Here is a 15846-nt window from a genome sequence, read left to right as displayed (position 1 = left end):
TGTCTAAACGGCAATGTTGCATTCATCCGACCTGAACGTTATTAATACTTGACAAAGGTCACTATTCTGTGCCTTGCAACGATAGCAAGAAGCATAAGCAGTTAGAAAAACAACCACCATATTGGACTATAACGCAGAGAGCAGTCTTTACTTTCAACCTTCTTGAAAAGATTTTGTTGTTAATGCACTGGCTGAGGTTGGTAAACAAATGAAAAATTGCAAGATGCGCTCCAGCACTACCATCCATGTTTACTTCGGCAAACACAGAGCACGCTCCCGTGTGACGTCATTCCATCCTCTACTGCACATGCCGGACACTTAAGTTGTATAATTGCAGTTCACACTGTAGATCGCACACAAGTTGCATATATTTGGTAATGTGAACGACCACGCAAAAGAATCGGATCTCATAAAAAAAAAAAAAATCGGAATTAAGTATCAAAGGCGTCAGTGTGAATTTAGCCAAAGACATCTGAACTAACGCTAGCAAACAGACAAAACACCAGAAGAATGCTGAAAATTACTGAAATATTTGTTTAGGCTAAATCTTACCATCCTCCAGTGTTGTTGCATTGATTTCTGAACTTGAAGGCCCTGTGCCTGCTCTGTTGAAGGCCTGGACGACCACACCATACTGAGCAAACTTCTTCAGGTTGTCTAAGGTGTAGACCTCACTGTCCCCAGTGGCTTTCATCTCAACAATACTGTACTGGCCATTGCTGCCAGGGCCATTCTCTCTGTAACCGATTTGGTAACCCCGTATTACCCCATTCTGTAGCTCCTTCCTTGGAGCCTGTAAATAGATTGAGGAGAAAGAAACAAAAGCTCAAATAAACAATTTCTTTTTACTTGCTATTTCGTGAGTTAACTCAGGCTATTGGACTATTAAAAAAAAATATCTGCTGTACTATCTCTCTTCGAAGTGAAATCCATCTAATTAAGTTTAGCATGTGCCTTCTTCCTAATTTGTAATAGGAGAAAGTACTTTAAGCCTGACATCCTGTTGTATCAATGTTTGAAACTGCTATGTTTAAGCATTGAAATACTTCCTTATCTGTTAAATTCAGTCATCCAATAAAGGCTTCCTGTATTCTTATACCTTTTAGTTATGCTGCTTATGCTCACTTATTATAGTGAAAGGCAATTCGTAAATAAACAGCTTAAAGTATGGTGCTAAGATAAAAGGATAGTATGCTTGCCCGAGTACATCTTAAGACAGCAAGACACATGCTAATTATACTTGCCTTCCAAGTGACTCGGATACTTTGAGAGGTCACTGGCTGAAGGATTACATCCATTGGAGGACCGTCAGGCTCTGTTCAGCGAGAAACAGAAAGTCTAATCGTTTAACACATATAAACAGCTTAAAGTTGAACCATTTTTAATAATTTTTTATATAAAACAGAAGAATTTTTGAACCTATTCAATTTCATTGCATCTAAGGCATATCATATACTAAGGCTAGCTCAATACCTGTGCAAGGGTAGATTTGCTCTACAGTAAAGATATCCAATCAAATTACCCCATTGCTTGTTGAAAGCAGAGTCTCCCCTACTGACGTTTAAAGTTGCATATAGTAGGAGGAAGGGGACGCCTGCAAAGGCTTATCCATATAAATTATGTCCTAGAGTGGCGATTGAATGATCCTCAGTCCTGGAACCCCAGATTGATGAAGAGATGGAACAAGAACAACCTTCACATGTCCAGTTCTAGGGTTTTGTGGGGGGGGTGAAGGTTTGGAGGCCAGGGTACATATGATATGGTTTTGAAGTGCTTACAACAAAGACCTAACTTCTTAAGCTGTGTAAATGTAACAGTATTGTAGATGCTACTATGCCCTATTAATTTGTGGTAAAACAGAGAAAAAGTTTAAGTAATAATCCCCCTGCATTACCTTCGGGACCTTCGACCTGATGCTAAATAGCCCTTGTCAAAGAATCCTCTGCTCTAATGGAACATTCCTTTACTGTTCCATGTTGAAAAGTTAAAAGCAGTTTCTTTTTTCCAGATGAAAACCTTTTCATTTTAAGTTATAACCCCAAAGGTGATTTACTGATATTGATCCTTTTAAAATGGCTATACTGCTCAAAAACGGATATAATAATTCTAATATCTGAGATACAGTTTCCTTATAAAGCGTTTTTCTTTACTTTCTATTCATATACTGTACTGTCTGATGGATTTGAATAAAAATCCATAAAACAGTCCAATCAGAAAAAGAAAAGACAGAGTTTTAACTAAAGTGCATGCAAATTAAAAGGTAGTGCTTTTTTAGAAACCTACGTGCTTCTTCGGTGCTGATGGTGAGCTCTTTACTGGCCTCACTTTTGCCTATTGCATTGTAGGAAAACATACGGATGCTGTAGACAGAGGCAGGGTGAAGGTCCACGATGTTGGCCTGATTGTTTGTTGGAGAGATATTTCGAGTGGCATGTTTCAGTTCCCAAGTATCTGTTAAAAAGTGGATTAAAAGATCACATTTCAGTAGCCTTTATTACAGTTTTTAATAATCACAACATACCATCAAAATGCTTTGTTGATATGAAAACAAGGATTTTTGTTAGTTACCTGTCTTGTTTTTGTATTCAATGTCATAAGAGGTAATGACACTGTTTCCATCAAATCTTTGTGTCCATCTAAGATTCATGCTACGATCTTTCACTTCTCGCACCTCTAGCTCTGGAGGGTCTGGAGGCTCTAAAAAAAGAAAGTAAAATAAGGTAAATTAAGGACAAAAAGAGGAAGAGGAGACAAGACAGTACCATCACAAGTGGGGGAGTATTAGCAATAAAGAGTAGTTCCATCATTTAATTTAAATGAATACCTTGCACAGTGAGCTGAATAAGGCCTCGTCCTTCTCCATAAGAGTTGATGGCATGACAAGAGAAGAAAACTGAATCCTCACGCTCGGCCGGCTTTAGCTACATTTAGAAATTCCAAAAGAAAATCAAAGTGAAAATCAACCAATTCATTTTCTCAGGATTTAGCATTATATTCTTTTAAACAAGACCCTTAACAATAGTTTATGGTTGCTTAGGTGACCAGGTCTATTCATTATATTTGATCAAATTATTAAATACAAAGGAACATCTTTGATTTCAGCTTTGACTTGCAATTTAGCATCCAACTATTAGAAAAGAAAGCTAACCTGCAAAGCTGTTGTTTAGTTAATTTAAGAACAATTAATGTCTGTCAGAGAGTTAGGTCTACCATCATATAATATTTAAAAAATGCTCTGCGGTGGGCATCCTAAGAGGAATGCAGAATGTGTGGTGAGGGACTAGGTACGGTTTTGGTTGTGATTGATGAAACTAAAAGGAAAAAACATTGTGAAAATAGAGGCATATAAATAACCATTGAATTTCATACCTTAGCTAATGATTTTTCAGTTAACATTAATTAGAAGAATCAAGGGCAACTCTAAGCAAATACTTTAGCCTCGATTGACAGTTATGTAAAAAGCTGTGTATTGTTAGATTGCAGTTTTTAATCATTCTCCATAAACATGCTTTATATATAGGCTGAGTAATTTAAAATTGCAATATAAGTTTTCTTTTTAACAAGTTATATCTAATTTGTATAATTTCTATAGCTTGTATTACTATATCTATTATTTGAAGGTCATAGAGGTTTGTTACTGTACAGAATATTACTCAATTCACAGCACAATAAAGACCATTATCCCTGATCCTGAAAGGTCAAGGATAAATGTGTAAAAAGGTTCCAACGTGAGGTTAGAAAACAATATTTAAAATAATTTAATGTCACAGAGCATTGTTAAATCCATCAAGACAGAAAGAGCTTGTCTCTGCATTACCTATGAATAAATGGCTATTCATCTATACCTACAGGATGAATTAGGAGAGCATTAATCACTTAAGCAGTAAAAGGGCGCATAGTAACTCCAGAAGTTCGATAGAAACAGATCTACAGCTGCAGAGGGAGATTCTGTTAACATCACCACTCCACAAATTTAACATTTATATCAAAAAATAAATAAAAATGTAGAAACAAATCCAAATTAAGATTGGTTGCTGTGTAGTAAACCTGTGCAAAAAGGCGTTTTGATCAGAATACAGTGTAAAACACAGTAGTGGTGGCATTAGGCTGAAAGCCCACTTTACTCAGGCAAATACTCAAAGCTGATGAGAAGATGGATTGAGTTAAATACAATCCAAAACAAACAGAACAAATGTTAAAGACTACAAAGGATTTAGTACTGTTGCAGGGGGTAACTTTGCAAGAGAACAACCACCATAGATTGCAGCCAGAGCAAGAATGGAATAATTTAAAATAAATTATATTCATTGAATGGCTAAAATTCTTAAGAATGTGACCTAAATATAAATGACAATGATTGACGTTTGCAGTTTGTGTTTGATTTAACTGAACTCAAACTACTCTGCAAAGAACAACATGTGAAACCATCAGTTTGTACTGTAGATGTTTATATTTAGTTAAGACGTGTTTCAAAATACTTCCAGCCCCAGCTGCAGCTAAAGGTGTGTCTAGATAGTACTGATTCAGAGCGATTAAATACACCTCGTTGACCTCAAACAATAAAATACAATGCAGTGCAGAAAAAATTCTCAGTGATATGAAGACTTTTGCAGAGCACCACTTAAGGCACAAAAAAAAAAGACTAAAAAAAGGCACTGAGGTTTGATTTCATCAACTACAGGTGCTGCAATGGACAAATTATTTTTTTTTTACCTTGAGTGTAGACAACACCTCATCTGTCTTTTCATTGGGGCTTGTGGTTATGGAGTACCGAGGGTTGCGATCTGGGTCAATCACTGTGTCACCTCTTTCCCAGCGGATGATGATGGGCCATTCTCCTCTGGCTGTGCAGTTCAGCTCCTTCACATGGCCCTTCTTTGCCATGGTAGTATTGGGATGACTGGTGATCATTGCTGGGACTGATGTGAGACAGGAAATCGAGTGTAAGATAATTGTAAGGTGTGGATAAAAGAGTAGAAGGTAAAGGAAATCATTAAACAGATAGGGAAGTTGTATTACAGAGAGAGGTAAAAGAGGAATTAAAGAAAAAGAAGGAGGGGGGGGGACAATAAGCAGAATTTGTGAGGAGAAAAATAAGTGAGGAGGAAAGAGAGGTATAGGAAACTGCCAGTTAAAGGAGGGGTTTAGCGTTCCATTGCATTAGAGCAATGAAAAGCTATGGTCATTGAGGTAAAGTCAATAAAACTCCTTTCTCATTCTCCAATAGTTAACATAGGGGTTGTAAGTCAATGAAGAGGCAAAAAAAACAATACACTCCACCTTTTGTGTTCATTCGATACCCATATCCCTCACACACTCAATCTTCTTAGTTCAACACACATACACCCTGTATCGATCCAACGAGGGTTCTGCTGTTTTGTTTTCATCACTTATTCATCCCACCCTCCCTCTTTTCCGCTTTTCCGTCTTCTCCACTGAGCGATACAGACAGAATTGAGGGAGGCAGAGGAGAGGAACGGTTTAATCAATAAAACTAACAGGAGAAGGAGAAAGAGGGAGCGCATCGAAGAGAGTGGGGCAGCCCCATGGATAGAAAAACATGGGGAGAGCACTAGATGCAGTTATGTGTGCCTTGTTCTACTGGCTTGTGTATACAAGTGTCAAAAGCTGCCAGATATCAAGTTTAACATCTCTCTCGTGAGGACAACTGAATTGTACTGTGAGTTACAGAAAACATTAGCCTTAAATCATGCTGTATTTGACATTGAAAATCTTTATTTTTGGGTTCATTGAGTATATTGGTCATTTCCATTTTTACGCATGTTGTTTCTAAGAGGTTCCAGACAGGTGGCAAAGGATAGATAGAATTGATTACAGATAGTGATCAAGCTCAAAGTCATTTTGACTGTCTTAAGGTAGATCCCATGAGTTGAAAGATCAACGGTTTGATTGTCATCTTGCTGCCTGTCACAGGTTTGTAAACATTAACTTTTCTTCCCCTGGGCTGCTCCTGGTTTTCTCTCCTATTATGTATCACTTTTGCTTTTATCATTTTAAGAGTATAGCAAGATAATTCATTAGTTGTTAAGTGCAAGAGTATCATTACATAAAGTTATAGGCTCCTAAATGTTCTATCTCTACCCCTACCCTGCTTCTCTGTGTGGATTTGCATACTCACTTTTAACAGTTAGGACCATGCTCTTGCTGATGTCTGAACCCACACCATTGGAGGCCTGACACAGGTAGAAACCTCGATCTTCCTCCAGGACATGTCTGATTAGCAGAGAGCCATTAGTCATGATCTGAATACGACCTGTCAGAGGGACCGGGTGGTACTGTTGTGGGTTTCCAATCCCAGCTGGGCAAAAGGTGAGAGCCACAAAGGAAAGGTTACTGTGAAGTATTTTGTAAACAAAAGCTGACAGAAAAACATACCACATGCATACAGTTATGAAAAGAGGGTAATGTACCTAGTGCTCCTCTGGCATGCTTCCACATCACTTTAGGGGGAGGATATCCATCGACAGAACAGTTTAAGATTGCTGACTTTCCATAGATCCCATCCTGGTTGTTGGGCTGTACAACGAATCGTGGCGGGACTGGAAAGAATTTGAGTAAAAAAATGCACAGGTAAAAAGCCAATTTATTTGAAATGCACAGAGTGAAAACTTTTGAATTGAGTGACTTAAAAGTTTGTACCAGTGGGGCTCAATGTTTGTTGATTTTTTAAATTTTTTTACTTCCTCCTCTTGCTCGTGTATGCATTTAAGCATGATTGACTAACACTCACATGCATTCATGTAATACCAAAAATTAAAACTCATCTAATGTATAATTTTGTTATCACATATACTGTATATCACAGTATATATATTATTTCATCTAAAATTCACAGCTAAATTTACATGTTTTTTGCAGATTCTTAATGTTAGGGTAAGCAAACTGTTGCAGCCTTACTGGTATTGTGACAACACACCAAATGTATCTGTCTTCATGCACGCTGGATTGTGTAAACATTATAAAATCCTTTCATGTTGCCCGATTTGCAACACAGATACTCTTTAGTGTAAATATTCAACTGATACAAAAGGTATGCAGAGTAACAGAAATTCTCATGTTGACTCTGTTGTGAGTCGCAGATAGCTACTGTACACCTTGACCTTTGGAACTGGAATGAAAACTGTCTCCTGTAATGAATAAACTAATACCTCTGAATGTAGAAAAATCCCTTTAAAATAGAAAGACTGCCAGATAAATTCACAAATAATGTGAATTAATGCAATAAACATCTAGGACAATCATCAATAATTTATTATTTATTCTAGATTTACTAGTGCCTTTTATTTAATAATTCAAAAATAAAATAATGAATTATTAGCAGAGAATGCCTTTCACGCATACAGTAAGAATGGTATTAAGTGAGATAATATTTGTTTTTATGAAAGACACTTTCAGCCATATAAATGAAAGATCATCTGCTTATCAGCCTCAGCAGTCTCTGTTTTATTTTCCAGCTGGCCTCAAACTACTCATTAATCTTTTTCTGTGCTTACCTGTAACTGTGAGCTGCCTTTCTGTGCTGACACTTGCAGCATCGTTGCTGGCAATGCATGTGTAGTTGCCATTGTGTTTTAGAGACACTTTGGAAATCTGCAGGGAACTCATGAACTCTTTTGTATCAATGGTGATCCCTGATGAGGGTACGATCTCCTGGCCATCCTTACGCCATGTGATGCGGATTGGCATGTCTCCTGATGCCACCACACAGGCGATGTACATCAATTTACCAATGGAGGTCGGGGGAAAGTCAAATGGTTGGATCAGCGGGGGAACTGTAAGAGGAAAAAAAAAAGAATGAGAAGGATTTAGAAAAAAAACCCAAATCGTAGATGCAATAAAAAGGAAAAAAGGTGCCCAGCGGTTTAAAGAACCACTCATTTTGTTTTGAAAATATAAATATTAAATGTGTAATACATAATTATTTCTCAATATAAATGATCAATACAACATGATATCTTGTCTCTGTTTTTTTGGCACTGAATTCTTGAATAGTCAAATAAAGTCCATTAACCAAGCTTGGGCTTGTAACCCACTGCACCGTCCGAGTACAACTCTTCCACTTCAACCCACCATGTCCTGCTTAAGCCAACCCATAATAGCTGCTCTAATTGGAGCCCCATCCATAGGGGGAAAAAATGCAGTGCCATGGATATCAACTAAGGCAATACGGATGACTTGCAGTGTGTAAAGAGGATTTGGATGCTACTGAAGTTTTATGTGTGTCTATGGGCATATTTTATTACCCTGTTGGGACTATTTCCCAGAAATACGCTAGATTTTGCAGACTTATAGGGACTTGTGGGTATAAACAACTGGTTCCCATAAGGAAAAGTTCTAATCTTGGGGTGGCGGTTAGGTTTAGGGTAGGAGTAACTTGGTGATTTATTCTAGGCCTTTTAACACAAACTTACAGAAATCAGAGGTATGATGGGCAAACTCTTAAGTAAAAACACACCTGCATCAAGACAGAGAGTGTTAATTTGCACACACATAAACTCAGCAGAGGAACACTACAGTATAAAAACAAGGGAACAACAAAAATGTCACACATTGCGAGAATGAACACAACCCACATTCACACTTGACAACTTCCTGGAACAAACATGTTGTTCTGCTGCAGCAGAAGACAGAGTGAAGCATTATGAGGGAAAGAAAATTTACAACACACACATTTCATTTATACTAACACATGCAATGAGTAAGGAATGCACACACTCCTAAAACTTGTACAATAGCCCTCCTGCTCTGTGTAATTGTTGAGAGGCTGAGAGCTTGCTCTTTGCCACTCAGCCCCTTAATCAGGGATTATTAGAGACAATACACACAGCTTTGTTCTTTCTTTTCATTCTGTTTCACTAAAACGGTCCTGTTTCCAGCCATTCCAATAATCACTTTGTTCATTGCACTAACAACAAAGTAAATTAAAAAAGATTGTACTCCTTTTTCACTTTTTTTTTATTTGTCCTTTAATGATTGCTATACATTGCAACCCTAACAAAGTAGTCTGATTTACAAAACCTTAATAGAACAATATCAAGTGGAAAGAACCCTGAACATCCCCCAGCAGCACTAATTAATTGATTTAAAAATGGCCTAAGTAGAGATTGGGTTGAGGACAAAATACAGAACTGATTAAAGGTACCTCAGGACCAAATAAGAAAGTGTACCTTAACAGAATAAAGAGGAGGATGAATGGTGTCAGCAGGTAGAGCTTAGCAAAATGATAGCTATATACCTTTATTTTCTCTAACATTTAAAGGTATTTATGGAACGATGCTTCTATATCCCTTTTGTGTGCCTGCTACTGTCTTCTTGAGCCCCCAGTCAGCATCAGCATAAGGCTGCTCACACAGAGCCCGGTTCTGCTTGAGATTTATTCATGTTAAAAGGGTGTTTTTCCTCTCCACTGCTGCTGTATGCATGCCTGGCATGAGGGATTGCTGCAGAGTCAAAGTAAAACTGTGAGGGGATGGAGGAACTAAGCCTGTAAAGTCAATAAATGAGTGTAATAAGCTTCTTTTGAGAGAAATGTTTAAACTAATCTGTCTATATAATTTTTTTAAATTGTCTCAGTAATATGCCTTGAGATGACAAAGTTTATGCTCCTTACAGTTCATTTTGAGGCTTCCAAGTACATATAAACATCTTTAGGTATGAGTAGATGTTATGTAAAATACTGTTTTTAAATACTTCATGTCATATATAATTGATTTGTCCATGTAAAGTAAAAATCAGAATGTGTAATGGCTATGATCTACATAAGGTTTGGTTGTAAAAAAAAATTTATGCACACTATGAATGATAAAACCTTAAACTGAATCGGGGTGCTGTGTCTGTATCTACATTTAGCACATTTGGAAGTCAGGTGCAAACTTGCATGCAAAAATAATTGCAGTCATTGTAGTGAAAAGAAGGCATAAGTAGAATGAATGACTGTTCTGTGGGCGTGTCAACATATTTAGTCAGAAATCTATATGGTAGAGTAGTCTTTGTTTTGTGCTCTTCAGCTGTACCAGATTCATTTTAGAGGTCCCTGGGTTTGACACATGATTTTGCAAATGTCCGTTTGTACTTTTAATCATCATTATCATCATAGCAGTCTGAGTTAGGAAAGATATTTTTAAAAAGAAGCTCCATTTCAGAGGAGAGGTGTTATTTTTACTTGTATTCTATTAATTTGTTTCTTGTCTCAATGTTGTCTCAAAGTACTTAACTAGAAAAAAAACAAAAATTTCACAACAAAGTAAGAATTGAGCATTAAAGGCCTGCAGTGTGAACATAACCCTTGTTCAGTTTATTATATAAATTGGTTATTTATTTATTTATTTATTTAAATAAAAATAAAATATTAAATAAATATGAAAAAAGCTTCCTGGATGGGTAGCGAAACGTCTTCAAACTTGTAAAAACAAGTCCAGTGGATTGTTTTTCATTTTTTGGAATGACTATGACCTCGATGACTGAAAACCTTCACCAGCATATTACATTGAAATGTTGCAATCCCCCTACCAGAGGAGCACAGTGACAGTGGCCAGTCTCTTTTCAAATGAAATGACTCAAACGGGTCATTCAGGACAGTAAAAATTATTTAATGCACTTGGCAAGACATTTCTGAGAGACTGAAAAATAAGACTTACCTACTTAAATCCCGTTACAAAGTTCATCCACAAAAACAGGAAAACAGTCTACTGTAGAGCAGGGTCAACAAACTGGTTCCAGAAAGGGCCGTGGGGCTGCAGGTTTTCTTTCCAACCAAGCAATAGCCCACCAGACTCCAGTCATCCCATCAAGAGAGTCCAATCTGAACATGATGGCTTGATGATATGAATGGAGTCTGGTGTGCTATTTTATTTGGTTGGGAAAAAAAACTGCATAATAATAACATTAAAGTTATAATAATAACAGAAGTAGCAGATTTTCATTTGCACGTTCAAATGGTTCATCCCAACCCCAACTTCAACATAGTAAACTGAGGAAGCATCAATAGTATGATAAAGATTTTCATAATCTCTTTTCTGTAAGTAAAAACCTGTAGAATAGTTATTCTGTTCAGTAGCATCATATATTTTACTAACCTTTGACAGTGACATAAACAGTTTGTGTGATGAATAGCTGTGGTTGGATCAGCACGCTGCACACATAGGCACCCTCATCCATGCCTTTCTGAACATCGCTGAGCTTAAGTGTCCCATTCTCAAACACCACCTAAACAAGTATTGGCAATGTATTAGTACACACTAATGTAATATCAATAATTAATACACAAAGGGCTATAACAAGAACTTTTGAATTGTCTGAAGAAAATAAAAACTCCTCAAAGAAGTCCCAGAATGAAGTAAACTTTCTGTGGAACAGCACTTCCTTATTTTTTATTTCTGTTCTGTGTAAAAAGGGGACCTTACCTGACGATGGTTGTCAGGAAGCAGAATTCCCTCTTTGTACCAGTTGATCGAGTAATAAGGATACCCAATTACTCTACAGTTTATGAAAGTGTTTCTTCCTGCCACCGCTGTAATATTCTTCATAGGCCTTATTCTTGGAGGACCTGATTTTGAGAACAAGATAAAAATGGAAAGGTGGAGAAAGAAAGAGTGGTACAATCAGAGAAAGAAAAGGAAAGAAGGATAAAGAAGATCATTAGTTTATGATGCCAATAGAAGATCTTGGAATTTTGGGAATAATGGAGGGGAGGAAGGGGGGTTGGAAAGGGATGGGGGTTGGGGAGAGAACTTAGGAGAAGAGACAGAAGAAGAAAAATTATATAGCTGTTTAAGATACATCTGATTATTTTGGGGAATTTTATATGTTATTACTGCAAGTGTGAAGGAAAAAAAACACAGTTTTAATTTCTTTTTGCAAGAATATAAGGGAAAAAAACAAGGACTATCACTTTCATTTCCTTCTCAGTTTTTTTTTCAATATGATTGTCATAGAAAATACTTTTTTTTTTCTTTATTACAATTTTTCTTTTTAAACCGTCAGCCCTGTGCTATTTATTTAGGTTTCTAACCACTTTCTAAATCTGGAGACTCCTTTGTCAGTTTTTTTTTTTCTCGTATAATAGCTTAATGTCAGTCAGATTGGAAGGGAAGACCATAGCTGGCCTGCCTGGTCCAGGCTGTGGAAACAGAGCTAACGGGGATAACAGAAGTTAACTTGTGCCCCATTTACACTTCCCCGCTGTAACCGCTCCATGTTCGTACCAGGCTTGGATCAGTTAACTGTTCCGAGCTTGGTTCTTAGGGCAATTTACACATCATGCTCCTATCGGCGGTCCACAATACTATAGCTCTCAAGGCAGGGAATATGCAAACAAAAATGACAAAAATGACATTGAGGAACTCATGTGCCTGGATACCATCCTCCACCCAAATTTCAATTAGAGCCTTGGTCTTGGCATCTTCCCAGGTCCAAAACGCTCTTTTGATGCCTTTTATTGTTAATAGGCTGAGAAGAAGTTTTTGCTGTGAACAGATGAAGAGAGATCTTAGAGTTGCAAAGCTGGGCATGTCGTAAAACCTGCAAAATGATTCAGCTGACTTTAAATAGGAGATGACGCAGCCTGCTCATGCGGTCTTTGTTATCAAAGACCTGAGCCACAGCTTAACCGCGCCAAGCCCCACTGTTAATAAATAGTACTAGATTTAGTGCGGATTGTTTGTGTCTCGCACCGTTCAGTTAAGTTGTGCGTTGATTATCTCGGTTACCGTGCTCGGACTGTCCTCCGCACGATTTCAAAAGGGTAGTGTAAATGGGGCTTTGGGTTCATGCTCTCTCTGGGAGTTCTAGGGAAAATCTTGTCATTTGTGCTCAAAAACACTCTTTTTCATCCTCCAATACCCCCTCTTATTTTGTTTTTCTGTTTTGCTTTTTTTGTTTACAATGGTCAAGTTAGCGCAAGTTTGTAGGCTGTTTTTACTCTGAAATTCACACCACCTCTTTTCTCACAACACAAAGAAACAGAGGGGAGATTGTAGGAAGAAAAAGATTATCAATGCACATGAAAAAGGAGTTAGGGCTTGAACTCCTGGAAAGTGTGAGAACCAAAGTTAACTTCTGCTCTCATGAGCACCTTTTCTGTCATAGCTGGACCAGGCTTGTGGCTATCTTAGCACCAACTCACATTTTTGAGTAACTTGATAAATTAAATAATGAAAATTTCTGTTGGTAGTCAAATTCTTGTGTAACAGACAATTTCTACAGAGGACAAAGGAACTATTCAGCCAGCTCTTCTTCTAAGCTATCGCTAAGCTATTACTTACATCTTTGTCAACCTTTTTCCTCTAGAGACTCTTCTCTCATAGCTCTGTGCTTGAATCTCCCTAAAAAAGTGTTAAGAATCTTTTCAGTCTCTGTCAAATAAATGTTTATTAAGATGTGTGACAATTATACTTGAGAAAAAGTTAATTTGGAAAACACTCAAGTATTGTTTTTACTATTAAAATGTAAAATCGAAATAAAACACTGACGTAGCACTGATATCTGACACACAAAAAAAAACATCAGTCAATTATGTCTTGATGCTTGAGCTACTCTCCAAAAACAATAGAGTTAGGTTAATTGGCTGCTTTAAAAAAAATTCTGTAGGTGTAAATGTATGAATTTGTCCTTTGTTGCCCTTTGATGGATCAAAAACATGAATGATTTTACAAATACATTTAAACTAAATGTCAGGGGAAAGACATCTATTATCAAAACAACTTCTCTGCATGGTGAGCAAAGAAACAAACTAGAAAAACCAGATCAGACTCTTAAATAATAAGGAAAAGCTAAACAATTATCAAAGGAAATTTATGAAACAGGAAAAAAGATCTAATAAAGAAATGTTTTCATATATTACACCCAACAAAAAATATAAACACAACACTTTTGGTTCCATTTTTATGAGATTAACTTAAAGTTCTAAAACTTTTTTCCAAATATACAATATCACCATTTCCCTCAAGTATTTTTCACAACCCAGTGTTGCATTTATATTTTTGTTGAGTGTGTTTAGAAAGTGGAAAATAAGGAATTCTGTGGAAGTACATAATGATTTCCATCCATTCATCCATTTTCCTTCACGCTTATCCCTGCTGGGGTCTCTATAAAAAAAAAAGAGAAAAAACCCCCCAAAAAAACAGAAATTATATCTATGAAATAGGAGCTACAAATAGAATTCAAAGGCAAATACCTATATAAATTCAATGAAATGTGGGCAATTTTGTTTTGATTAATATAAAATTGAATCAAATTTCTTTAATAAAGGTTTAACATAAAAAGCATGCAAGGAGTATTTGTAATTTAACAAATAAAATCTTTTTAGCATTTCTGGCGGTGGTTGAGAGTTATCCCTTAATAATCTGTCACTTTAGCTTTGACCTTCTCCCCATTGTCTATCTTGTTTTTGCTTCTTCTGACACCCCCCTCCTACCCTTGCTGTCTTTTGGTCTCTTTTTCCTCTCTTTTCCACCCCTCTCTCAGCATGTTTTGAGCTTTGAAGTCACAGCTCTGACGAGTCAAAGATGTATTATTCAGGAGCTCTATCACATACATAAACACACGTGTGTGAACACCCATTCAGGCCCTATATAGACAACGTGCATAGCTATATCTGTGAGTTTCTGTGTAGTTATTGTTGGTTGCTTAGTGAATCAGATACTTTCTATGAAACAAATCTTGGTGAGCGTGAAAACATATGAGCTTCAGTTTTCTGAGGTTTGGTCCTAAGTATGAGTGTCAATGTATCTGTGTGTGATTGGTGACAGTTTGTGTAGCATGGAGTGCTTAAACTCTCTGGCAGTGGGGCTCATTCTCACTTCAATGATCTTTCTGGCATGTTTACTTAGAGCTGACTTGCACGTCAAAACTATCTATCTCACCAAAAGGACCAAGAAAAAAGTATTGAGAAAAATCAAGAGAAAGCGAGAGAGAGAGAGGAGAGATAGAGCGTGAGAAGGAGAGATGGTGATACAGCTCTGTCCCTTGGTGTCACTATTTATTCCGTCATTCTAGAAAACTAACTTAATCAGTTCTGTCCCAAGAGTTTACAATCAGATGTTCCTCATTGAAGAGGCTTTTCTTCTACTTTCAATTATTATCTAGTTTCATTTTGTCTTCCTTCATATGTTTCTCACTATGAAGATAGGTATGTGTCAGAATATCCGCTATTGTGTCTTGGAAGTGAACATCTGGGAAGAACAATGTGAGAAGTTGCAGAGCAAAACAAAAATGTTATTTATATAACTAAATATTTGCTTGTACCAAAAGGTCAAAGAGACATGCAGAGTCAATTTGAGGTTTTATGTTAGTTGCACCCACAGATTTTTTTTCTCCAACAAATAAATTGCAATGCAGTCACTTGATCGCTCATTGTAATCCCTTTTGAATTCTATTTCCCGTACATTTTCTTCCTTGATCAGTAAAACACAGTTATCAAGTTTGCAAATATATGCAAGATTGTTCGTGAAATTAGTTTCACAGTATTCATGCCCAGGGTCCCCAATTGACTAGCACTTAACAGGTAAGATTGAGGGGATCTTAACAGGTAAGCTCAATCAACTAAATTTAACACAGTCATCTCAGATATCTAGGTCATAGTAGTAAAAAAAAAAACAATCCACTATTCTTGGTTTCCTTGTTTAAAGACGTTTCGCTTCCCATCCAGGAAGCCTTTTCAATTCAAAATGTCAAAATTAGCATTGAGTTCCAAACTTTATATAGTAGCCCAAAAACTTGTTTTGGCTTAGAAAACATGCAAATTTAATCAGAGGAACGGGTCCACCCCTTGGGAATGGGAAGTCATTTTAGGGAGTAAATGTACATTTGTTTACTTTGCGTATCTCA

General features: G+C 36.9%; 1 protein-coding gene across 1 annotated transcript in view; it reads right to left on the bottom strand.

Annotated features, from left to right (window-relative positions):
• Positions 1 to 12530, bottom strand: part of LOC107086365 (Down syndrome cell adhesion molecule-like protein 1 homolog) — a 47608-nt gene extending 35078 nt beyond the window's left edge. The window contains exons 1-12 of the mRNA XM_015377254.1: positions 12380 to 12530; positions 11424 to 11566; positions 11097 to 11226; positions 7515 to 7793; positions 6432 to 6560; positions 6140 to 6319; positions 4714 to 4919; positions 2825 to 2921; positions 2569 to 2697; positions 2284 to 2451; positions 1245 to 1315; positions 553 to 793 (exon numbers count right to left, since the gene is read on the bottom strand). Coding sequence (XP_015232740.1) covers positions 553 to 793; positions 1245 to 1315; positions 2284 to 2451; positions 2569 to 2697; positions 2825 to 2921; positions 4714 to 4919; positions 6140 to 6319; positions 6432 to 6560; positions 7515 to 7793; positions 11097 to 11226; positions 11424 to 11566; positions 12380 to 12530 — 1924 coding nt within the window. The remainder of the gene's footprint in view (positions 1 to 552; positions 794 to 1244; positions 1316 to 2283; positions 2452 to 2568; positions 2698 to 2824; positions 2922 to 4713; positions 4920 to 6139; positions 6320 to 6431; positions 6561 to 7514; positions 7794 to 11096; positions 11227 to 11423; positions 11567 to 12379) is intronic.
• Positions 12531 to 15846: the final 3316 nt, after the last annotated feature.

The sequence above is a fragment of the Cyprinodon variegatus genome, unplaced genomic scaffold, assembly GCF_000732505.1.
Source record: "Cyprinodon variegatus isolate N-32 unplaced genomic scaffold, C_variegatus-1.0 Scaffold150, whole genome shotgun sequence".
In the NCBI taxonomy this organism is placed as follows: Eukaryota; Metazoa; Chordata; class Actinopteri; order Cyprinodontiformes; family Cyprinodontidae; genus Cyprinodon; species Cyprinodon variegatus.
Note: the sequence above shows the minus strand (reverse complement) of the source record. Positions and strands in the feature narration are given on the sequence as shown.